The sequence below is a fragment of the Canis lupus genome, chromosome 2 (genome assembly GCF_011100685.1).
Source record: "Canis lupus familiaris isolate Mischka breed German Shepherd chromosome 2, alternate assembly UU_Cfam_GSD_1.0, whole genome shotgun sequence".
Lineage (NCBI taxonomy): Eukaryota > Metazoa > Chordata > Mammalia > Carnivora > Canidae > Canis > Canis lupus.
The window spans coordinates 68,498,560-68,522,804 of NC_049223.1; the positions used below are offsets into that span (position 1 = coordinate 68,498,560).

A 24,245-nucleotide genomic window follows, 5' to 3' on the forward strand; every position below is an offset into this window, starting at 1 on the left:
ATTTGCATACAAGGCGGGCTGGAAGCTGGGGGCGCGCTTCTTAAAGGGGCCGCGCGGACTAAGGCGGTGCGTGCGCGCTCTTTGTCTCGCGGTCCCCTACGCCCTTCCTGCAGCTGCTGCTCCGAGACCCCGAGGGAGGGAAGTCACCTCCTGCTCTTCCCGTGCGTTTCTTCTCCCAGCGTCTTCAGGCCCGAGGGAGGAGGCTGGAACCGCTTCGCGGCTCCTGCCCGACATGGACCGTATCCTTGAGTGGCCCACAGGCGCCTCAAACTCAACGCGGGCTTTGGTCTTTGTCTTCAGCCTTATTTGTCTTTGGTCCACCCTAGTCAAAACCTGGGAGTCATTCTCCTCTTTCCCTCGACCCCCCACAACCAGTATTTCACCTAGTTTTGCCCACCCTAAGTCCTAAATCTTTCTCTTGCCACCACCTTAGTTCAAATCCTGGTTCTGCTCTTTCTGAGCCTTGCAATCTTGTTTCTTGCTCTTTACAATGAGGCTGGTAATATTCACCTTATAGGTGTTGGTGAGGAATGAATGAGATAACTCATGTAGAAAGTCTGTTTTAACAAATGTCAGCCATCATTATTATTAGGATACATGGCAAGTGCTTAACACAGAGGAAGCACTCAATAAATGACCTACTACCACCAATTGTTAGGACTTCTTCCCTCACAAAACCTATCAGCTGTGTTTTTTTTTTTTTAAGATTTTATTTATTTATTCATGAGAAACAGAGAGAGAGACAGAGACACAGGTAGAGAGAGAAGCAGGCTCCATCCAGGGAGCTCGATGTGGGACTCCATCCCAGGATCTGGGATCACGCCCTGAGCCAAAGGCAGATGCTCAACCACTCAGCCACCCAGGCGTCCCCTATCAGCTGTCTTAATCACCTGGTAGCTCCATGGCTTAGCCCAGTGCTTGGCACATAACAGACATCAATATTCAATTAATCGAATGAATTAGTAGATACTTAATTAGTATATATTCACAGAGCTTACAGTTAAGTGAGAGGAGATGGACATAAAATTAGTAAATTCGGTAGTATGTTAGAAGGGAAAAATTGTGGAGGTAAACAGGAAAGGGGGATGGGAGAGTGCCATTTTAATTGGGACAGTCAGAGAATGCTTCACTGAGAAGGTGACTTTTGGCCAAACACTTGAAGGAAATGACTGAGTCAGTCATTTGGTTATCCAGAGAAAAGGGGTACTCCAGGCAGAGGGAAAAACCAGTGGAAGGGCCATCAGGTATGAACATAGCTAATGTGGTTAAGAAACAGCAAGGAGACCAGTGTGGCTTGGCTGAAATAGACATGAGAGTGGGACATTAGAAGGGACGGACCATATAGGGCTCCTCCTTACTCTGAATGAGGTGGGGAGCTATTGGAGGGTTTGAACTTATATTTTTAAAGAATCACTCTGGCTGCTGTGTAAGAGTAGACTGCAGGGCTGCAAGGGTGGAAGCAGGGAGACCAGACAGAGCATATGGCAATGATTCAAACAAGAGATATTGATGGATTGTAACAGATTGAGTGAGGGAGATGTGTTAGATTCTGGATTTGAGGGTAAAAGTCAATAGGATTTGTGGACAGATTGGATAGGTGTAAGGAAGAAAGAGAAGATCAAGTATCACTCCAAGGTTTTTAGCCTTGGCAAATGGAAACGTGTTTAACATGTATACACCTATTAAATTATAGATTTTACACCATGTCAGGCCTTCTCTTCTGAGAGAAAAGATGTACAGAGAGGGAGAATGACCAGCTCACAAAGTAGAGAAGAGACCAGGGCTAAGATTCCTTTTTCCAGCTAAAGAAATTCTGGAAGGGACACCTGGGTGGCTCAGCGGTTAAGTGCATCTGCCTTCGACTCAGGGCGTGATCCTGGAGTACTGGGATCGAGTTCCACTTTGGGCTTCCTGCGAGGAGCCTGCCTCTCCCTCTGCCTGTATCTCTGCCTCTCTCTGTATGTGTCTCTCATGAATAAATAAATAAAAATCTTAAAAGAAAATTCTGGTAGAAGAGCTGGTTCTGACCTCTTTAGAGTACTAAATTTGAAATATATCCTGTTAACTTCTGAATGGCCAAAGCCCAACACTACCTGGCATATGATAGGCATTCAAATATGTATTAGTTGAGTTAAATTCAGGTAGTGGCAAACTGGCTCTTAAAAGGAAAGGGAACGGGAAGGAATGCCAAATGGTTTCAGGAATAGTCCATAAAGGACTGAAGCTGGGCTATTCCTGGGAACTTGTTTTAACTCAGTTCAACAAAAAAATTTTAGTGTCATCATAGTGCAGGCACTATGGATACCAGGGTGCCACTCATCTTGGGAGAGACAAGAGAATCAATAAATTATGGCACAGTGTGATAACAATACCAGTATGTACCAAGTCCAGAGGTGGATGGAAGGTGACTAACTCTGACAGGGAGGTGATCAAGAGAAGCCTTCATGAAAGATGACATCAGAGCTGGTTTCTGAGAGAGGAATAAGAGTTTGCCTGTTATGCTCCTATGGGAGGAAGCAGTAGCTTGGGTCTGGTAATTGTCTTAGTGGTGCTGGTGACAACGGCATGTCTTGCTGTCCAACCATTATGTAGAAGGGTGCTGGACCTTGTACATGGCAAATACTCAGGAAATGTTTGCTTAATTGATTTGAGGGCATTCATACAACCCAGTGACCCCATGTAAGAGCTTAAGGCCACTCAAATGGACAGCTATGCACGTAACCCATTATCTGTGGCTCTTGCCCATCTTGAACAGGCTGACTGTTGATTTTGTCTGCCCAACATCCATTCCTCCTTCTGGTTAGAACACTTTGATTTTCCCTTGGGGAGCTACCCTTCGTTCCTCTCTCTGAGTCCATGTGGTCTGGTGGGGCTGCCTTACTCTGCAGTTGCAGTGTGGGCAGATAACCCTGGCCTGGCGAATCAAAGCATTCCAACCCTGCCACTCCACGCTACAATGACTGGTTAGGGGTGGGGAGTACGGGGGGTGGGGTAGTGATATCAGTCAGGCCAAATGAGATGCAATGCAATCCTAGGACCTTTGCTGGAACAATTAGGAAATAATTTCCTCCCCTCTGGGATGGTTAAGCAAGCAGGATATAAACTTGGAGCTTGTGGTGGCTATGTTGCCACTTTTTAGGGGGATAGAACTTAGATAATAAAAGAAATATAGAAAAGTAAAAAATTGGTAGACACTGTCTTGATAGCATCATTTGAACCCCTGGATCCAGCCACACCTGAACCCTTTATGGAGGTTTTTTGGTTTTTTTTGTTTGTTTTTTTAAGATTTATTTACCTATTTTAGCAGGAGAGGGGTGGGGCAGAGGGAGAGAGAGAGAATCTTTTTTTTAAAGATTTTATTTATTTATTCATGAGAGAGAGAGAGAGAGAGAGAGAGAGAGGCAGAGACAGAAGCAGGCTCCATGCAGGGAGCCCGATGTGGGACTCGATTCCGGGTCTCCAAGATCACATCCTGGGCCGAAGGCAGGTGCTAAACCGCTAAGCCACCTGGGCTGCCCTGAGAGAGAGAATCTTAAGCAGATTCACAGCTGAGTGCAGAGCCGATGCCGTGCTTGATCCCAAGACCCTGAGACTGTGAGCCGAAATCAAGAGTGGGACCCTAAACTTACTGAACCACCCAGGCATTCCTGGCCTTTTTTATTACAAAAAGTCAGTTTGTGTTTTGTGTCTGACAACTGCAACTGACATAATCCAGAACAATGTACACTTCTATTCCAGTATCCAGCAGAAATATCTAGGGTCTTAGTCTTCTACATCTGCCTCCTACAGGATCCCTGGGGAAAAGAATCATAAGGTGGCAGGATGTTGGTTAGGTTCTTGTTTTTCAGATCTGTGGTTACATGTCTCAGCTGTTCTGTGACCTTAAAGCCCTTGCTTCCTTTCTTTGCATCTTTATTTCCTTATTAACTTACTCTCTATTGGCTTTTTCAAGAGTCTGAATTTTTAAGGAAATGCCACTGGCTCTAGGCCAGCCCTATGTCATTAGGTGTCAAGAGTTGGGATCTCTTCCTTGGTCATGTTATTCTGGGGCCATAGCTGGCAATTCTGTCCTCTAGATTGGCAGTTTTCTACCTGGATTATGTAGACCTCTAGTGGCACCCTGTGAGGGTGCTGAAACCACAGGATAAAACACAGGACTGCTTTCTGGAGTGTCAGTTTTCTTTTTCTTTCTTTTTTTTTTTTTTTTTAAGTTTTATTTATCTGAGAGAGAGAGAGAGAGAGAGAGAGAGAGAGAGAGAAAGAGTGAGAGAGAGCACAAGCTGGGTGAATGGGCAGAGGGAGAAGCAGACTCACTGCTGAGCAGGGAGCCCGACTTGGAACTCTGGGATCATGACCGGGCTGAAGACAGACACTTAACCTACTGAACCACTCAGGAGACCCTGGAGTATCAGTTTTATTCACGAAAACATGAGGCAATATTAAAGTGTAGTTATTCAGGATGCCTTCTCTGCGCTAGTCTTAGAATAAAATCCTGGCTTCAGCACTTACAAGCCTCATGATCTTAGGGAGTTCCTTAACCTCTCTGTGCCTCAGTTTCCTCAGTGTAAAGTGAAGGTAGTATTAGTACCTATCTTATGAGATTATGGTGAAAATCAGTCTGTAAAGTACTTAGAATAGTCCTGGTACACAGTATAAGTGCTATGTAAGTATTAGTTACTATGATTATAATAGATCTATTATGAAGTACAAAAACTAATGTGAATTTAAGACTGAAGACTTTGAAGAAATGTCATCCATAGCGCTGTCGCAGCTCCCCAGGGATTTGCTTTTTCTTCTGCCAGCAAGAGTACTTACACCTGATTTTTATCACAAGCTCCAAGAGAATCCATGTCTTCGTGTTCTTCTACTTTCCTAAGCCGTTCTTACTTCCATGTATATCTTAGTCTCCCTGTCTGAATTTTCCATATCTCAGGGCCCCCACCCATTTGTACTCATCCAGATGTTTGTCTTTCCATTTCTTATAGTATTTGATTACAAAGATAATAAATGCAAGCTTTAGAAAATACTGTATTTCTTGCTTAGGTGTTCAAAAACAAATAGGATTTTGGTAGGTAATGTACTTGGTCAGGAGTAGGGTGGGCAGCGAAGATACAGAGGACAGCATGAGCAAAGGCCCAGAGGCAAGGTATGTTGCAGGAGAGCAAGTCCATTTCAGCTTGAGAGTAATTGAAGATGGGCTTGGAAAAATAGGTTAAGTTCCTGAATGCTACATACAGTGAAGAATTTGGATTTGACTATACTTTTCTAAGCCTGTTTCACTGGTATAATTAGGATCATTGTCATTGTGATGATTAATGACAGAAGCAAACAGGTGGGAGAGATGTCCTAGATAAGAAATGGAATGAGGGGCACCTGGGTGGTTCAGTCAGTTAAGCGTCTGACTCTTGATTTCGGTCCAGATCATGATCTCAGGGTCATGAGATGGAGCTCCGAGTTGGGCTCTGTGCTGGGCGTATTGCCTGCTTGGAACTCACTCTCTCTCTTTTTTAAAGATTTTATTTATTCATGAGAGACACAGAGAGAGAGGCAGAGGGAGAAGCAGGCTCCATGCAGGGAGCCTGATGTGGGACTTGATCTTCGAACTCCAAGATCACTCCCTGGGCCGGCAGGTGCTAAACCGCTGAGCCACCCAGGGATCCCCGGAACTCTCTCTCTCATCCCACATCCCATACACTCGCTCACTCTCTCTCTCAAAAAAAAGAAAAGAAAAAAAAAAAGATTGTCGTTAGGAGTTGTGGACAAGGATTCTTGTCTCCTTGGTATAAAAGCGAACCATCTCACCTCTCTGGATGGCCTGCAATTTAGTTCCACTTATTTTCCTGCAATGCATATGGCAACCACCAGAGGGAGCTTGATACAAAGGAATCAGAGCTCTGGGCTCAACAGGAAAATTGTGGTGGGCCTGGTTGGGCAGAGGATATGGAATCCTGGACCCAATCCAGAGCTTCTTAATGGTGTGAGTGGGACATGGACCCAGGTGCCTCCTCTCTCTTTTCTTTAGTAGACTCGTCCCAAGGAGGGGTGAGGCATGCTGCCACAAACTTAGCTGGCCAAACATAAGATCTCTAGGACAAGGGGTAGAGGATGGAGGCCAGATCTAATCTGGGGGGTTCTGAGTTTCTGTATCTCAAACAAAAAAGGCTTTCATCAACTCTTCTCATAAGTCACTGGGCCCAACTCCTTCCTAGAACACCCTGTGCCAGACCAGGTAGTCCAGCAAGACCTGGGAACCTTAGAAAAGGAGCTGGGGCTGCAGCCTGAGGAAGGAGAGAGGAGAGGCAGCACCCTACCTGACGATCAGTCTTTAAAGTGGCATCCATGCTGCCCTAGGACTCTGATTAGGTCTATCAGAAAGGGTTATGGGGCCTAACTTCTCCAATCACAACTAACCTAGTATTTGATAGGATTTTTATAAAACCTCCTTTGCTTTGTCTTCTCTACTTCCCGGTACTGAGTTAGGCAGGGACTTTTCTGATACAGGTGTTAAAATGAAGCCCCAAAGACACTTAGCAATTTACCCACGATCATACAGCACTCAAGGGCAGAGCTGGGCCTGGAAGCAGTAGGAACAACTCTGAGGGGCCCAGGAAAGGGAAGGCGGGCAGACAGAGCAACAGCCTTCAGAACTGCTGCAGCAAGCACTGGCTCTTGGCCAGACTTCATCATGGCCCCTCCAGAGCCAGCTCTGCTGCTAGGTCCTGGGCTGCCAGCCCTGCCTCCACACTCCCACCCCAGTCCCCTGAGAGCCCATCACCCTGGCAACAGCCAGAGAAAGGCCCAGCTAAAATATTTATGGCTCAAAACAGTTCAGAGGCTTCAGATGGGGGAGGGAGGAGGGTTGATGTCATCCCTTCTCTGCTTGCAGGGGAGGTGACTGACATGCAGGGCAGCTGGGTGGGTGGGCCAGCCAAAGCCACTAGATCAGGGCTCTCAAAGATCCCTAGGGCTGCAAGTGGGAACAGGGAGGAGGGAGGAGGCTGTTAGTGACAGACGTGACAGGTGACAGGACTTGGGTTAAGAAACACAAGCCGGGAAAAAAGGAGGAAGATTTGTGTTGAGAAGTATTCTATGTAGATCTTGTGTTAGAGGTGTTTGACACCCATTTCATTTGTTTCTCAGATCCTGCTCAGTGGACAGGGATTATTATCCTACTTTTAGGAGTAAACAGGCCCAGAAAAATACACAGCAACTGATGAGCTAGGATTTGAATGTAGGCTTTGGCTTTAGCTCTGTGAGCTTTACTGTAATTCCGTGGCTCCCAAGTAGATATCCCGCATCTGGGGGTTGAGGGTGTGGCTGCTTATGAAACTAGCACTGGGCTTTCAGATAGTGACCCAGGCTTTGTGCCTCCATTTATCATTCAGATGCCATCCAAATCCCTAACTCCCTGCCCCAAACTCCTCCCCTGCCTGCTGAACTGAAGCAAGTCTTCAAATGCTAGATATATAAAGGATCTCTAGCCACAAGGTGAGGCCTAAGGGACCAAGAAGCCAGGGAAAATGCAACCTTAGTGGCCAGCTCCGAAACAAGAGTCTCCATGCAAACATTTGACAAACTCATCTCAGTTTGCCTGGGACTTGCCTGGTCTGGGCACTGAAAGTCTGACACCCCAGGAACCTTCTCTTTCTTGGGTAAACCAGGACCAGGTTTGAACCATAAACAAACCTCTCACACAAACACAAATGCTTTAGTATTTCAAAGTACTTGTGGTGAAAGGTATGAATGGGTGAAAAGCAGGGACTATGAAGTCTATATGATAGCTTCTTTTTTTAGCCTCATACAAGTTTATTCTCCTTGAGCTTCTGTTTTCTCATCTGTAAAATGAGTATAATGGATTGGAGGATTAAGTAAAATTGTGCACATAAACACTTGATGCAGTGCCTAGTTTATACTAATAAGCACTCAAAATATTTGTAATTCTTTATAGTAATAATCAGAAATGAGAATAAAAATGGGGTCAGATGTTTAATAACTTGCCCAAAGTAAATCAACTGATTTCAACATCCTTATCTTGCTAAGAGTGAATCCAAGCTCATCAGAATGCCCCAGGCACAGTGAAGATGCAGACAGTCTTTCTTCTCAGGCTTAGTCCTCCCAGTTCTTTTGTTAGGATAAATGGCCAGAAGAGTTATTTTTATTAAAGGAAGAGTATAATATTAGAGATCCCTAACCTCTCAGGTAGCTCAATGTGAAATCAGCCTAGACCACAGGCTGCAGGAAACTAGAAGTCTGTCTGAGGACAGACTTTCCAGTCCTTCAAAACAAAGTGTTGGGACCAAGAGCTAGCTCAACATAGCTGGAGGAGGAGGACTAGCTAGACAAGGGGCCTTTGGGTCTTTCCCAAAGCTGACAGAAGCTACCAGAGTGGGACCATTCTTCATGTGACCAAATCTTTTATTTGTTGGGGAAGGGATATAGTACAGAGGTGAATAGGAAAAGCCCTACCCTGCAAAAGTAGTCTTTGAGCAAAGTAAGTAATCAACTGTGAAGAGAAAAACAGGCTCAGAAGTTAAATAACTTGCTCAAAGTAAATAAACCTCCTCACTTGGCTTTCCTCCGCCTGTAATAGAGGTGACAAGCGGTCTTGTCCCGAGAGCCCTCTGGAGGTGCCCAAGGGCCTCCAGGCTGGCATCCACAACACAAGTGTGGGAGGGTGGGAAATAGGTGATGCTGGTGTGTATTCCAGCCAGTTCTAGGGGAGGCTAAGGGGAAGCAGGCAAAATGGGAGTGACACAGTGGGAGGTGGCAGTTTATTCAGATCTGGGAGGCTGTGCCTGGGATACCATCAGTCCCCTTCAACTCTTTCAAGTCCTGAGCAGGTGTAACTGTTAGCATCACAGCCCCATGCAGCCCTGAGGACTCCATTCCGGACTCAGAGACTCTGTTAGGGGAATCCTGGCTGGTGTTCTGTGGGCAAATCAGACAGCTCAAGAGGTGGAGTGGGAAAAGACTGTTGCTCTTGTGGCCTGGGTTTCTCTGTGCTCGGCAGATGCCCTCAGGCCAGCCTTGACACACAGCAGGCAGCTCTCCTGGTTTCCGGAGTCCTCTGATCACTGCAAAGACACAGGTAGAGAATGAAGAGACATGAAATTACCCTATCAGGGGGCTTCTTAGCCTCCCATTTGGCCAGGGTGTCCCCCCCCCTTGCAATCTCCCCATCCCACAGCACAGCTCTAGTTACTTCATTCGGTACAGGTTTCTAGGTGCACAGATGGATAGGCAATAGAAGTCCATAGCCTAAGAGCTTTTTGCTGATGGTCAGGCAATGAAAATGGAGTCTTACTTTATACACCTCCCATCCTTGGCAATGCCGGGCTGAGTGATCCAAGGCAGAATCAACTTGGCCACTCTGGGCCTTTAGCTATACAAGCTTTGGGGCCTCCAGATGTATGAAGGGGAAAATCATTTCTGCTCTCTCAGAGATGTGAAAAAGATAGAGATTAACAAAGAGTTTTAAAACCTTTGGAGGAAAAGAGAATGAGGAAACAGCATCTTCTTACAGCTATTATTAGCACCTCAATCCTAGGTGCAGGGGGCCGTCTCTTTTGGCTTTTTGAGGGATTCATCTCAGCCCCAGATACTCAGGGTTATCTGTAGGAGACACACATCTCAAGCCTGGGGCACAGGGCAGGGCCCTGCTCTAATGCCTAAGCCTGTAGCAGTGCTCTCATTCTTTTAAAAAATGGCACCCCCATTCTGCTGGGTGTTCCAGCCAGTAACGTGGGAGCCCTCCTTAATCATGCCCTCTTCTCTCACAGCTAATCCGGTGCCAAATTATGTTTATTGTAGCTCTGAAAAGTCTTTGGATCCACTCACTTCTCTATATTTTCACTGCTATCACCCTACTTACTATAGGCCTTTCTCATTTCTTGTCTAGATTAACACAAAGTTTCCTAATAGGTCCTCATTATCCATAATCCATTCTCCACTCAGGAGCAAGTGAAATTTAAATTTAATCATGCTGGGGATCCCTGGGTGGCACAGCGGTTTGGCGTCTGCCTTTGGCCCAGGGCGCGATCCTGGAGACCCGGGATCAAATCCCACGTTGGGCTCCCGGTGCATGGAGCCTGCTTCTCCCTCTGCCTATGTCTCTGCCTCTCTCTCTCTCTCTCTCACTGTGTGCCTATCATAAATAAGTAAAATAAAATAAAAAATTAAAAAAAAATTTAATCATGCTGTTTCTGACGTCTCATTCAGTAGTCTTCAGTGTTGACCTCAGAGGAAAGTCCAGGTTCCTATCTCACCCCAAACCTGCCTTGGTTCTGCCCTCTACCTAGAATGTGCTTTGTGTCCTTATCATCTTACAAACTCTCTGCCTAGCCACCTCTTCCTTTAGATGTTAGCTTAAACATCATTTCCTCAAAGAGAACCCCTGAGCTAGGTTGCCTGTTGTCTGTCCTCATAGCACCCTGTTCTTTCCAGCACTTATCACAACTGAAATGATGTATGTCATTTATGAGACTAATATCTGTTTAGTGTCTGTCTCTTCATATATAAGCTCCATGAAGTCAGGGACTAATTTTACTGTTTATTCACCAATCTCCAGGGTCCAGCACATAGTAGAGGTTCCAGTATATATTAGCCAATGTGTTTAATAATATTGGGGCATCTGGGTGGCTTTGGTTGAGTGGCTGACTCTTGATTTTGTCTAAGGTCATGATCTCAGGATCATGGGATCAAGCCCCGAATTGGCTCCACTGGGGACACTGCTTGGGGATTCTCTCTCCCTCTGCCCCTGCCCCCACTCACACACACTCTCTAAAAATAAATAAATCTGGGATACCTGGGTGGCCCAGTGGTTGAACATCTGCCTTTGGCTCAGGTCATGATCCTGGGGTCCTGGGATTGAGTCCCGCATTGGGCTCCCCATGGGGAGCCTGCTTTTCCCTCTGCCTATGTCTCTGTCTTTCTCATGAATAAATAAAATCTAAAAAAAAAAAAAAAAAAAAAAAAAAAAAGAAAGGGCCATTTATATTGATCCCTGGAGACAATCTTATGATGAATCCTATCAGAGCATAAGGCATTTCTTTCTCAAAGGCAGATAGAGATTGTTTCTGAACTCTTAACTGCAGAAAGCCTCCTGAGAAATGAGAGGCGCCTGTTCTATACCTAAAGCTGAGCCATGAATGGGAAGCATGAAGGCTGGAGGAGCCAAAAGCCCATGGGAGGAATTAGCTCTATCTAAATCCAAACTCTTCTATCTCAAGTTCTCACACCACAGTGTCTGGGAAGAAGAGACTGAGGTGGAATAGGTAGGCTTCAGAGATTGTAAGGGAATGGCTAATTCAGGCACCTTAATGCAGTTTTAAGAACAGGAGTAGTCTCCTAATGCCTGGCAAATGTGTTCCACGGTGACAGATCTGGGCTGACAGCCTGCTGTGCTTCATATTCTGCCTGGAAACCTCTCAAATGAGTTATCTTTTTTCAGGAGTCCCCATATCCTCCCCAAGTTTGCCCTGGAACCGACAAGGCCTCCTGAAGTGACAAGCTTCCTAGGTCTCGGCAAGGGAGAAGCACTGGTATAGCTTGTGTACCTATCTGAGAACTTCTACTTGTCCATCTCCTGCCCAAAACAGTAGCCAAAGATACTCATCACAGCAGTAGAGCCACTGCCAAGAGGCTGCTGCGTTTGTAGTCAAGGAATGTCAAGAAGCTAAACACCAGTAGCATGGTTAGGAAATTGGAGTCCCTTCCAGATAGAAGTCTCCCTCCTCTTAGAATAGAGAGCTACAGTTGGCAGAATTGGATAAGAACATGTCATTAGCTGCAGTGCTAAAACAGGTTAGAGTAAAAAATTTTCAAAAAAAAATAAAAATTTCAGCCTAGGGGCTAGAAAATTGATTTAATTTTCATATATAAATATATAAAAAATATATATAAATAAATATATAAAATATTTTATTTATTTGAGGGGTGGGGGGGTAGAGGGAGACCATTTCAAGCAGACTCCCCTTTGAGCGAGGAGCCCAACGTGGGGCTCAATCTCATGACCCCAAGATTATGACCTGAGCCAAAACCAAGACTTGGATGCCTAATCGACTGAGCCACCCAGACACCTCAGAAAATTGACTTTATTTTTATTTTTATTTTTTTAAACTTTTATTTATTTATGATAGTCATACAGAGAGAGAGAGGCAGAGACACAGGCAGAGGGAGAAGCAGGCTCCATGCACCGGGAGCCCGATGTGGGATTCGATCCCGGGTTTCCAGGATCGTGCCCTGGGCCAAAGGCAGGCGCTAAACCGCTGCGCCACCCAGAGATCCCAGAAAATTGACTTTAGAGATCAGTGAACTTATCTGCTCACTACCCTCCAAAACGGTTTGGTCTGTTCCATAAAGGCAGCCTTCTCTGGAAGCCCAGGGAGCAATCAGGCCAGAACACGACTCAGGTACAGTGCCCACCATATGCCTTTGTTCCTAAGGGGCCTACAAGGGCTAGCTCAGGGAAGGAAAGAACAAGTAGTTAGGTGGGGCAGTGTACTTCCTCCCCTTCCCCCCAACAGCTGCTGTCTTAGACAGCTGTATCCAGCCTGTCTGCTCAGGTTATTAAATATTCATCAGATGCCTGCTAGCTTTAAACATGTAACGACTATTAATCCAGAGAGCAAGAGGTACATGAAAATTCTGGAGAGGAAAAAAAAAAAAAAAAAGGAAAGAAAATTCTGGAGAGAGAAAGAGAAGGCTTAGAACAATCCAATTCTCTTAATTTCAGGAATCTGGAAACGCAGCAAGGGGTACCTATCCTGTACACCAAAGCTGGGAACTATTTGCCGTGTAAGCTGATCTTCTGGTGCCCACTATAGGTATAGAGACCAGGAGGCAGTCAAGTGAGAGCAGAGACCTGGGTTTAAACTCCAGCTCTTGGGCCCTGTGGTCATCCTAACCCAGATTTGTCAATTTCCCAGGGGATCCCAGGATTATCCCCACTTCACAGGGTTGTCTGTGAAAATTAAATGGGTCACTGCATCTTCATATGGTAATTCCAACGGAATTAGCACAGAATTAAGAGCTTAAAATGGAGGCAGAGACTTCATGCATTCAGAGGAAGCAAAGCCTTCTTTCACAATTCCTTAAAAACAAAGTTTGTATCAGAGGAGACCGCAGGTTCTGGTCTCCAACTCACAGGTGGGTTAAAAGCACAGGATGTGGGAAGCCTCCCTTAACATGGCGAAGGCCTAACGTCCGACCCTCAAGTAGCCCAAATCTCTGACAAGAGAGGATTATTCTTTCTGAAAAAGGTAAAAACCAAAAGGCCATGGAGCAAGAGGACAGCAAAAGGCAGGAAAGGTGAGGGGAGAATATCCCCTTCACTCTCCCACAAGGATAGGTGCTACTGCACAGGAGGCTCTGCTCTTCTGCCTCTTCCCTCCTTCCCTATGTTGCCAGCACAATGGCAAACATGGGTGTGGTCAAGTCACTCTCGTGCTCAAGGCCTTCAAATAGCTCCCTAAACTTCAGAATCAAGTCTGAATACTTTGCCTAGCATTTACCTTTTCAAAATGAGCGCTCACTTCTCTTCCAGCCTCTATTTATAGCTAACATTTACTGGGTGCTTACTATAAGTCACAATGAATGTTTATTATGAATTCATGCAATCTTCACAACAATGTGGTGAAATAAATGATAATCCCCCATTTTACAGATGATGAAACTGAGTCTTGGGGAGGATAGCTCTGAAGCTAGAAAAATTAACTCTGGAGGCAGCAGAATTGATGTTAGTCTGTTTAAAACCATTAATAAGGTGCTGTGTTAATCTGCCTGCCTGGTGCTTCCTAAGCCTTCTCTGACAGCTCCCCCAGGCTCCTTGGTAATCAGTTCAGCAACAGAGCACAGCCACACACTACTGCAACTATTAAAGACTTACTCTCTCCCATTAGACTGAGTTTCTGATAGGTAGACACTGTGCACTGATGGAGACCCATGACCTGGAACAGCCAGAATAAAGACCTAAGTGGCATCAGCAAATGTTTATTGCACTGGCAATAATATTCCTGCAGAAGAAGCCTCCTTCAAGGATAGAGAATGGCTGCCTAGGCTCCCAGAGATGGTTCAGGCTGACAAAACTGCTTCTAAATTCCAGCATAATCTAGTAGTTGAGATTGATCACAGACTCTGAAATCAGACTGCCTATGCTTAAATCCCAACTCTGCTACTTAGCAGCTACATGACCTTGGGTAAGTAATTTTCTGGGCCTTAGTTTCATCATTCTGTAAAAACAAGACAATATGAGATGCCTGGGTGGCTCAGAAGTTGAGCATCTGCCTTTGGCTCTGGGTGTGATCCCGGGCCCCAGGACTGAGTCCCACATCAGGCTCCTTGCAGGGAGCCTGCTTCTCCCTCTGCCCGTGTCTCTGCCTCTCACTCTCTCTCTCTCTGTGTCTCTCATGAATAAATAAATAGGATCCTTAAAAAAACCCCAAAAAAGAAAACAAAAAACACACAAAAAAAACAAGACAATAGCTCCTTTACAGGTGGAGAAGAGAAGGCATGGCACATAGTAAAGAAACAATGTTAGAATTGACAACATGTAGGCACCTGGGTGGCTCAGTCAGTTAAGTGTCTCCCTTAGGCTCAGGCCATGATCCCAGGATGCTGTGATCGAGCCTCATGATGGGCTCCCTACTCAGTGGGGAGCCTGCTTCTCCTCCCCCCTCTGCCCTTTCCCCTGCTTGCGCACACTCTCTGTCAAATAAATAAAATCTTAAAAAAAAAAAAAAAAAAAAAAGAATGGACAAAATGCAATAGTAGTTAAAATATATATTTTTCTGATTTTAACATCCCTGAAATCAGGATGCATCCTACACTTGATAACGACAACAAATTACTATGTTGGTTTAATTGGCAGTATTTTTTCTTTCTTTGCAGTACTTGATACATCTTAATGGTCTCAGTATCAGTGAAAATATGGTGTTATCTTACTGAATCTTAGAGAATTCGGTTTAAAAAATGTTGACAGGCACATGCCACAACTTGCTCTACAACTGTTGGCAAATTACTTCACCTCTCCTATCAGCTGCCTCCTTTACAAAAATAGGGACACACAGTAGGCATGCAAATTCAGTTCTCTCCTCCCTCAGCCAGGCAGAGCTGCCTACTTTCTCTGTCACTTCTTCCTTCTTTCACAAAGTGGGGTCACAAAATCAATGAATGGGAATAGACGGAGGGAAAATTTAAATGACTACTTAACAGTGACACTGCCAGGAAACAGCAGCTTGTTTAGGCTCACACAAAACACAAAAAGACATCAAGAAGAGGGAACCCATATTTTGCTTTATGGATTCTAATTCTGATATGATCTTTGGACAAAGCCTTGAGGGGCAGAGCTTCAGGGTTTGAGACTAGGCAGGGAGTACTTAAGTTTCAAAAACCTGAGCAAAACATTTCCACTACCACACCACCTCTATCCCCCTATTCACATGGTACAGAACTCTGCATATGTGCAGGCAAGAAAGTTTTTCGGTCCCAACTCTCAGGCTGCTGTTCCTGAAACAAAACACGGTCTGAATCTGTTTCATTCTTAGTGGCCAGAGAGCCCTAGCAGCTTCTGATGCATCCTTACCCTCATTCGTAGCTTGGGGCAGGGAGTGGGAAGTGATAGGAGAGAAAGCAAGAGGGACAAACACCAAGGCTTCTTGAATAGCTGCCATATTCCTAGGTAAGAGGGGGTGAGAGTGTTCCCTCTGCAGTGACAGTCATTGCCAGGAGCACCCTGGAGGAAGATGGAGAGAGCAAAGGATGTTGATGGCAGGGGAAATGGCATGTGGGGCGCAGCCTCGAAAGCCTTTGAAGAACTACATGTGGCTGGCATGGCAGCTAGAATGGCTAGCCTCATTTCCACTTGAGAGCCTGCAGTATAAGCACAGGGTAAAGATGTGATTCAGAGATACCCACATGTGGGATCAAATTCTAGCCCCATCGCTTACCACTAGCCTTTAGTGGTGCCAAAATAACCCAGTCAGCTAGTCCTTATTATTGAGTAGCTACTACATGCCAAAGATTATATTAATCACCTTTAAGTAATACCTACTTCAAAAGGTAGTAGATGGGGATCCCTGGGTGGCGCAGCGGTTTGGCGCCTGCCTTTGGCCCAGGGCGCGATCCTGGAGACCCAGGATCGAGTCCCACATCGGGCTCCCGGTGCATGGAGCCTGCTTCTCCCTCTGCCTGTGTCTCTGCCTCTCTCTCTCTCACTGTGTGCCTATCATAAATAAATTTAAAAAAATTAAAAAAAAAAAAAAGGTAGTAGATCTCTACCTCTGTGGCCAATTGATGTGCCAATATGGGCAAGGGTGCCAAGATCATTCTTCAATGGGGAAAAAACAGTCATTTTAATGCTTTAAAAAAAAAAAGATTAGAGAGAGAGGAAAAAACAAAAACAAAAAAAAGCGTGCATCTGAGTGTGTGTGCATGAGGGGGAGGAGAGGGAGAGAAACTCAAGGAGATTCCCTGCCAAGCTCAGAGCCTGACTTAGGGCTCAATCCCATGGCTCCGAGGATCATGATCCAAGCTGAAATCCAGTTAGATGCTCAACTAGCTGAGCCATCCAGGCACCTCCTCCCCCCAAACGGTCTTTTAAATAAATATTGCTAGGACAACTAGATATCCGCATTCAAAAGAATGAATATGAAACTCCGATCTCACACCATTTGCAAAAGTTAATATAAAATGAGTCACAGACCTAAATGTAAGAATTACTAAAACTCTTAGATGGACACAGGGTTAAATCTTCAGGACCTTGAATCAGACCATGGTTTCTTATCTAGGCAGCCAAAGTACAAGCAACAAAAGAAAATAAACTGAACTTCATCAAAATGGAACTTCTGTGTTTTAAAGAAAATAAAAAGATAACCTACGAAGTGGGGGTAAAACACTTGCAAGTCACCTATCTGACAAGGGTCTAGCAGCAGATCACATAAAAAACTTACAATTTAATAATAAAAAGACAAATAATTTAGTTAAAAACTGACACGAGATTTAAATAAACATTTCTCCACAGAAGATACACAAATAGTGGATCAGCACATGAAAAGAAGCTCAACAACATCAGTTATTAGGGAAGTGCAAATGGAAACCACCGTGAGACACCACTTCACACCCAGTAGGATGGCTACAGTAAACAAAGCAGAACATAACAAGTGCTGGTAGGGATATGGAGAAATTAGAAATTTCATACATTGGTGGAAATGTGCAGCCTCTGCATAAGAGTCTGACAGTCCTTCCAACAGTTAAGCATTGAGCTGCCAGTCAGAACCAGCAGTTCCTCTCCTTGATGCATGTTCAAGAAACTGGAAACATTATGACCACACAAAAACTTGTACATGAGTGCTCATAACAGTATTTTTCATCATAGCAAAAAGCATAAACAACCCAGAGATCTGTCAATGGGTGAATGGATAAAGCTGCAAAATGCACACAATGAAACATTACTTAACAAGGAAAGGAATGAGTTGCTGATACATGTTACAACATGGATGGAGCTTGAAGACATGATGTTAAGTGACAGAAGTCAGTAAAAAAAGATCCTATATTGTAGGATTCCATTTGTACCCAATGTCCAGAACAGGCAAGTCAAGAGGTAGAAAGTAGATGAATGGCTGCTCAGGGCTGGAGAAGTAAGTGGGCTGGCAGGGGAGACAGCTAAAGGGCATAGGAATTAAAAAAAGGGGGGGGGGGCGTGGGAATTCTTTTCTGGGGGTGATAAACGCATTCTCAAATCGATGGTGGTGATGACTATACAATTTTGTATTTATTAAAAACCACTGAATTGTGTTAAAATGGATGAATTGTATGGATATGATTGCATCTCAATAATCCTAATGTGTCTTTTAATTTGTATTAATAGAAGCTGACCAGAGGCTGCAAGCTGGTAGGCTGCCTATGGGCAAATGTTTGGCTTACAGCATAGGTTTTACAGGGACTAATACTAATCTGAGCAAACAACTGCCAGTATGTAAAATCCAAATTTCTAGTTTTTCTGGAAAATAAAATCTATCAAAAAAAACTTGTGGAGCTGGAAAAGAAACATGAATGAAAATGAACTTCAAATGCTTGACAGGATCTTCCTTCAGGGGTCCAAGGTAGAACCAGTATAAGTTACTGGAGTGATTCATGCAAAATGAGGGATAACTTGTAATACTTGAAGCTGTCTTAAATAAAATGGGTTGCTTTGGAAGTAATATGCTTCCTATCACTGGTATGAAGTACTGATACATGTTACAACAGGGATGATCCTTGAGAACTTTATGTGAAGTGAAAGATGCCTCACAAAAGGCACATGTTATATAGTTCCATTTATGTGAAATGTCCAGAATAGGCAAGTCCATAGAAACCGAAGTAGGTTAGTGGTTGCCAGGGGCTTGGGAGAGGGGAATTGAGACTGGTAACAGGTATGGGATTTCCTTTTGGGGTAATGGGAATTTTCTGGAATTTGTGACAATGGTTGCACAGCACTGTGAATATTCTAAAAGCTACCAAATTGTATACTTTAAAAAGGTTAAAATGGTAAATTTTAATTTACACAAATTTTATATCAATTAAGAGTGAAAGGTAGAGAAGACTAAACGAGATCATCTTTATTAACTGCTTAGGATATTATCACAGTGATGTTAGCTACTATTATCAACTTCATTTGATGATAAAGAAATGAAGCCCAGAGAGGAATTAAGGGTTTGGTTTTGTTAAAACAAAGACAAAGGCTATAATGAGGCAGAGTCAGGATAGGTCCCCAATCTTGCCTGGCTTGAAAGCTTACAGGGCTATAATAAAAATTTACAGGTAGTAACAGAAAGCTACAGAAAACACTGAGACCAACTAACTAAATTCCATGCTCAGAAAAGGCAGACCACTGGCAAACCTGGGTCTGCCAACAATTAAACCTGTTTTTCCGGATGTAAATTATAGGCCAAATGAAGAAAGAAGCATCCCCCAAATTCTGCTGTAAAGATCACTCTAGGAAGAGTTAGAACTAATTCTCTGCATTCAGAGACTTTTCCCTAAAAATTGCCTTGCCATTCATGTAATCAGTATCAAACTTAGGACCTCCCTGGTGCCCAGAATCATGCTCAATACACACAGTCCTCTTTAAAGTCTCCTGAACTCAGAGGCTCCTGAGAGGCAGGGTGGGAAGACTGGATTTCCAAAAAGGCGTATTTCACGTCAAAGGCTGTACGTGCTTTTGACCTGTCCCTTTGGTACTCTCCTAAGCCTAACAACTCACTCAGGGGCAGAGGGAAAAATCATGCAGCTGCTTTTTGGATGGTTTCAATCAGCAGGATGGCTTTCTCAGTTGTCAGAGCCCCCGCCCAATCCAAATCAGGGGGCTAAGCTTTCTTAGAGAAAGAACATGAATATTTGCTATGTATAGGACACTGAATTGACAGGCCTTATATACAGTAAAACTCAGTTTGTCAATCACTATAAAGTATACATTATCACCATCTTCCCTGCTAGATGTGGAAATAAATAATTTGTTTTAGGTCACTAAACAAAGACAGCTTGTTGATTCAATACTGTTTGTCAGGTTTAATGCCTTTCCTCCTATGCCACATTACCCTTTCCGAGGGTATCCACAGGGTGAAAAATACCTCTTTCTTAGATTAAAAGTAGTATAATACAGGGACACCTGGGTGGCTTAGCGGTTTAGCACCGCCTTAAGCCCAGGGCCTGATCCTGGAGACCCGGGATCAAGTCCCATGTCAGGCTCCCTGCATGGAGCCTGCTTTTCCCTCTGCCTGTGTCTCTGCCTCTCTCTCTATGTGTGTCTCTCATGAATAAATAAGTAAAATTAAAAAAAAAAAAAGTAGTATAATATAGAGAATAAAGATCTAGCAACAAACTTGGGCTTGATTAATAACCGTACTAATTATGTGACCCCGGGGAGTCACTTAACCTAAGTCTCAGTCACTTCCGTAATACACAAATAATACTGGACAATTGCTGTTTGCCTGCTCAGTATCCATTCCTTTTTCCTAATAACACCCTGACTTCCTCTTGAGGAATTAGTTTTTTCTTACCACATCCTGGTAAAGTATGAACATGTGATTCAAGCTAATACAGTCTGACATTCTCGCCCTAGAACTTGAACCTCAAGGGAAAAAGAAAGCAAACAGGGCTAGAGTTCACTCATTCTAGCAATAGCACCTAAACAGTTACTCCTGGCTTCAAGAACATTCCTGTGGTCTATCACTGCTGTCTCAGTTCTCTGCAGCCAATCCTGTTCCAATGCCAGATTTTCTGGGCTTCACACTAAATCTGTGAGCCCCTAACATCCTTCTAATAAATTCTCATTTATACTAGCCAGTCACTTTGTTGCTTACAACCAATGAACTCCAAATGAAACACTGTCCCATTAGGTTACTGACAGGATAGGGCGGGATTTGATAGATATATTGACACTACCGTCATCACAAGTAAATTCAATATGGACTATAAACCAACATATAAATATGGCGTTGTAAATATGGTACAAATGACATGTGAGAAAGATTTGCCTACTGATCACCTCCCAGGCCACCACCTGGTGAAACTATAGTTAGGATAAAAGTCCCATATCCTTGGGGCACCTGGGTGGCTCAGTGGTTGAGCATCTACCTTTGGCTCAGATTGTGATCCTGGGGTCCTAGGATCGAGTCTTGCATCAGGCTTCCAGCTGGGAGCCTGCCTCTCCCTTTGCCTAGGTCTCTGCCTCTCTGTGTGTCTCTCATGAATAAATAAAATCTTTAAAAAAAAAAAAAAAAAAGTCCCACATCCTTAACAGAAAGCCACCTTAACATACCTGAAATGGGTCTTCACTACCCATTCTACTCCAGCAAATGCCTCAGGAGTTTTCAACCACCTGAAAACGGAGAAGTAAGAGATGAGCCTTTTGAAGAGGAAGTTTTAAAGACATACAAAATAAAAGATAGAGATCCTGCATGCAGTTTACACATTACAGGAGAGAAACATGCAACTTTAAAGAAATTTTAAGTAACATTTCATTGTGAATATCAATATGGGGACCTATAGGGGCTCATCCTTGTACATTTTTAAATAGCTGAGCAGAAAGCTTGACTTTGGGGAGCAGCAGGTCTAATCTACAGTCATTGAAATTTTACAATGTGTCATTTAAGATGTCAGACTTTGTGCCCAGGTTACATTACAGTTCACTTGTGATGGGCAGGATTATTAAGAGTTATGGCTAATTTATGCGGCAGCATATGGTTTTTCTTTTTACAGCTATTTTTATTAAACAAGTTTTGCAAAGTTTTAACATTAAAATTAACAGCTAAAGAATTGTTTATGCAAGTTGCTGTCACAGTTTATGTAAAAGAGAAATATGTGCTATTAAAATCAGACATTTAGGTTACCTTTGGTTTTTTGCGATGCATGTTAGCTTTACACATCCTGATTCTCTTGCGATAATTTTCCTTTAAAAAGGGGGGTATAGAGTGATCTCTTTTCATCAAAACAAGACATAATGCCCTGAAAGCTGACTTCAAACCATGGTTGAAAATTCAGTTATTTACACTTTATCACAATCTACAAATACATTTTTTTGTTGGTGTGTTTTAAAAAGAAAAAAAATGTCCATCATGCACTGCTGCAGGCAGCTTGGCACTTCATACAAGAGGATTTTTCACCCCCGAGCAGTTTAGGTGGCTCCCTTAGGGAAGGCATAAGAACCCTGAGAATTAACAGAGGAGTGGAAACAGGGCCAACCAATTCCATCGTTTCCTCTCTTGGTCTCTCAGGAGGGAGTTTAGAGCCAGCCTATCATGCCAGATCCTGCCCCAGCCCATCTGATTTGTTAACGGCATTTCTGGGATTGGAAGGGAAACCCTGAAGGGTATCCAGGGTTTGCTGAATTGTCATTATCTAAAGGCAGGTGCTATCCCTTTTCAAGCTCACGGAGATTATTTGGTGCTTGCTTAGGGCCACCTAGGGGCTCTATAAAAGGTGCAGACGAGGGTGGCTGGCACTTTAAACGCTGAGGCCTATGTGTGGAAACCAATCCAAGTTTTGGCTCAGTTGGGTTTCTCTCTCCAGAAATTAGAGCTTGCGGATAGGATGGGATAAAACTGCTGTCAACAACTTCCAGGGGGTGAAAAAGCTTTGGTTATTTTTAAACTAAAACTTAACAACTCGATAAACTTTTTTTTTGGTAAACTTAAAATAAAATCCCCCCCACCACTTTTAAGAATGTCTCCAACTTTTAACAAGCCCATTAACTTTAGAGTTAATTTAAGTTTATTTGAAAGAGAAAACTATTTTATTGTCCACCCAAAAAAATGACAATTCATCACATTTACTTTGATTAAAAAAGGACTAAACTTTATTGACAAACTGCTGCAGACATTTTGACATAAGTTTAAGCTACCTATTTAGGCAGACTTACACATGTAGCATTTAATCTTCCAAGAACAAAATGGGAGGACGGTACAAATCCAATTAGGACTTTAACTTATGTACAAAGTGGATTTTGATTCCTTTTTCATTCAGCTGCAGTGTCCCTTTTTATATCATGCTAGTGTTGAGACATACTTGACTAACTACCTTGGGAACAGTTCAATATTGACAACTGTCAATTTAAAAAAATCATCAGCTTTTGGCTCCAGTGTCCAAGTGAGCTTTTCATGGAGTGCAGACCTCAGATGGACAAAACACTTTTGTCTTTTTTAAATACTGAAATTTTAAGTATTAGTACTATTACTGAAAGATTTTTCAAGGCTAAAAAGCTCTGCATAAATTCAATCCAGGTGGCCAGCCCCTCTCCCAGAATCAACCTCTTCAAAACCTACTCCCGGCTAAGTATCTCTCAACACTGTATGTCTGGGGCTAGATTTCAAAACCCACATAATGAAAAAGTCAGTTTTACAAACCTAATTTTGTTGCTGTTGTTTTAAATCAATTAACGTTAAAAATTGCATCAACTATTTAATTCATGAGGATCTTTCATATTAAAATTTAACCTTAAGATTCAACCGCCATGTGCTTTTAAAGGAAACATTTTTAGAGACGTCTGAGCTTACTTTTACATGGTGGCACCTACTGCCGTTAACGTTTGTGATTTTAAATCTTAAACAGCCCTGAATTTTGAAATGTAGCCTAGTTTGGGATTCTGCAACTACAACTTTACGGGATGCCTCAAATCAAAACTAAGAGAAAGTTAACAAGCCTTAAACTTCAGAACCTTTAAGCAAGCAATGTCACTTTTGAAACTAACAGGTTTGTGGTTTTTTTTTTACTCAACTTCTTTTTTTTTATTATAAAAGGTACATTTCTGTTTATATTTAAACAACAAAGAAAAAAGCATCTACACACTTAAAAAATTAATTCGATATTCCTAAATCTATTTTAACTCATTTTAAAATACTACATACAGAAGCCAGAATGCAGAGTTAAGAATGGAGTAAGGTGGGGAGAAGAAGGGGACCACGAAGAAAAACACTTAGACAATTACTTGTCTGTTGTGGGTAAAGCAACAGGAATCCTGGGAGATACAAGAAATCAGTAACAACTTTGCTCATAACTGTTATTTTCCCCTCATGTTTGTTTTTAATAACGTCCATATGGGTGCTCTCTGTAGGCTCCCTTCACTGGCCTAGCTGGAGGGGCCTTCAGCGACGGCCTGGTTCCATTCCAGTCGTCTTGGCCTGTGGGGAAAGCAAGAACAATTTATAAACCATGTGCCATTGGCATGCTGGGATGAGCAGGAGTAGGTCATATGGTAAAGATCACCAAAAACACTGCTTTGCTTCCCTCCCGTGTCTTGCCACATCCCAGTGGTCCTCACTTTTCGCTCTGTTTGGCCTTCTGGAACGGGGCAATTTTGAGTGGACAGAAGGAAACAGCTCAGAAAAGGCCTGGAATCATCTTCAGCAAAGAGGTTCTCCACTGGCAACATGATCTACTCCAACCCCCAAACCTGGATAAACCAACACCTTGCTTGAGACAGTAAGGAGATGAATCTCAGTGGGTCCACAATGTCCTTCTTCCCGTTCCCAAAAGCATCTGGCAGAAAGTCTTGGGTAATGTGGCAACTTTGCGAGGTCTTTCAGACTGGAAATCAGGTGGCCTCCCTTTCCACCAGTAAGTCAGGTTTCCCTGTTAAGAAGTGTCCTCTGGCTCTCTGGGAGGAACAAGCAAGGGCCACATTTCATGAGGCCTCCCCACCAGCAGAGCTGGTCCACTGCTCTGGCGGAGGGAAGTACAATTGAATGTATTCATAACACTGATATGATGGAGAA

At 43.5% G+C, this 24,245-nt stretch overlaps 1 protein-coding gene across 2 annotated transcripts in view; it reads right to left on the reverse strand.

Annotated features, from left to right (window-relative positions):
• Positions 1 to 8,397: 8,397 nt before the first annotated feature.
• KHDRBS1 (KH RNA binding domain containing, signal transduction associated 1) overlaps positions 8,398 to 24,245 on the reverse strand; it is a 39,461-nt gene continuing 23,613 nt past the window's right edge. The window contains exons 9-11 of one of the 2 annotated variants that reach the window (XR_005355888.1): positions 23,459 to 23,651; positions 20,795 to 20,854; positions 8,398 to 9,074 (exon numbers count right to left, since the gene is read on the reverse strand). Coding sequence is in view for 1 of the 2 variants with exons in the window: in XM_038531264.1 (XP_038387192.1) it covers positions 23,554 to 23,651 (98 nt within the window). In the remaining variant the exon portion in view is untranslated. Of the gene's footprint in view, positions 9,075 to 20,794; positions 20,855 to 22,307; positions 23,652 to 24,245 lie in introns of those variants that run through there. The other variant, XM_038531264.1, reaches the window with a different exon arrangement.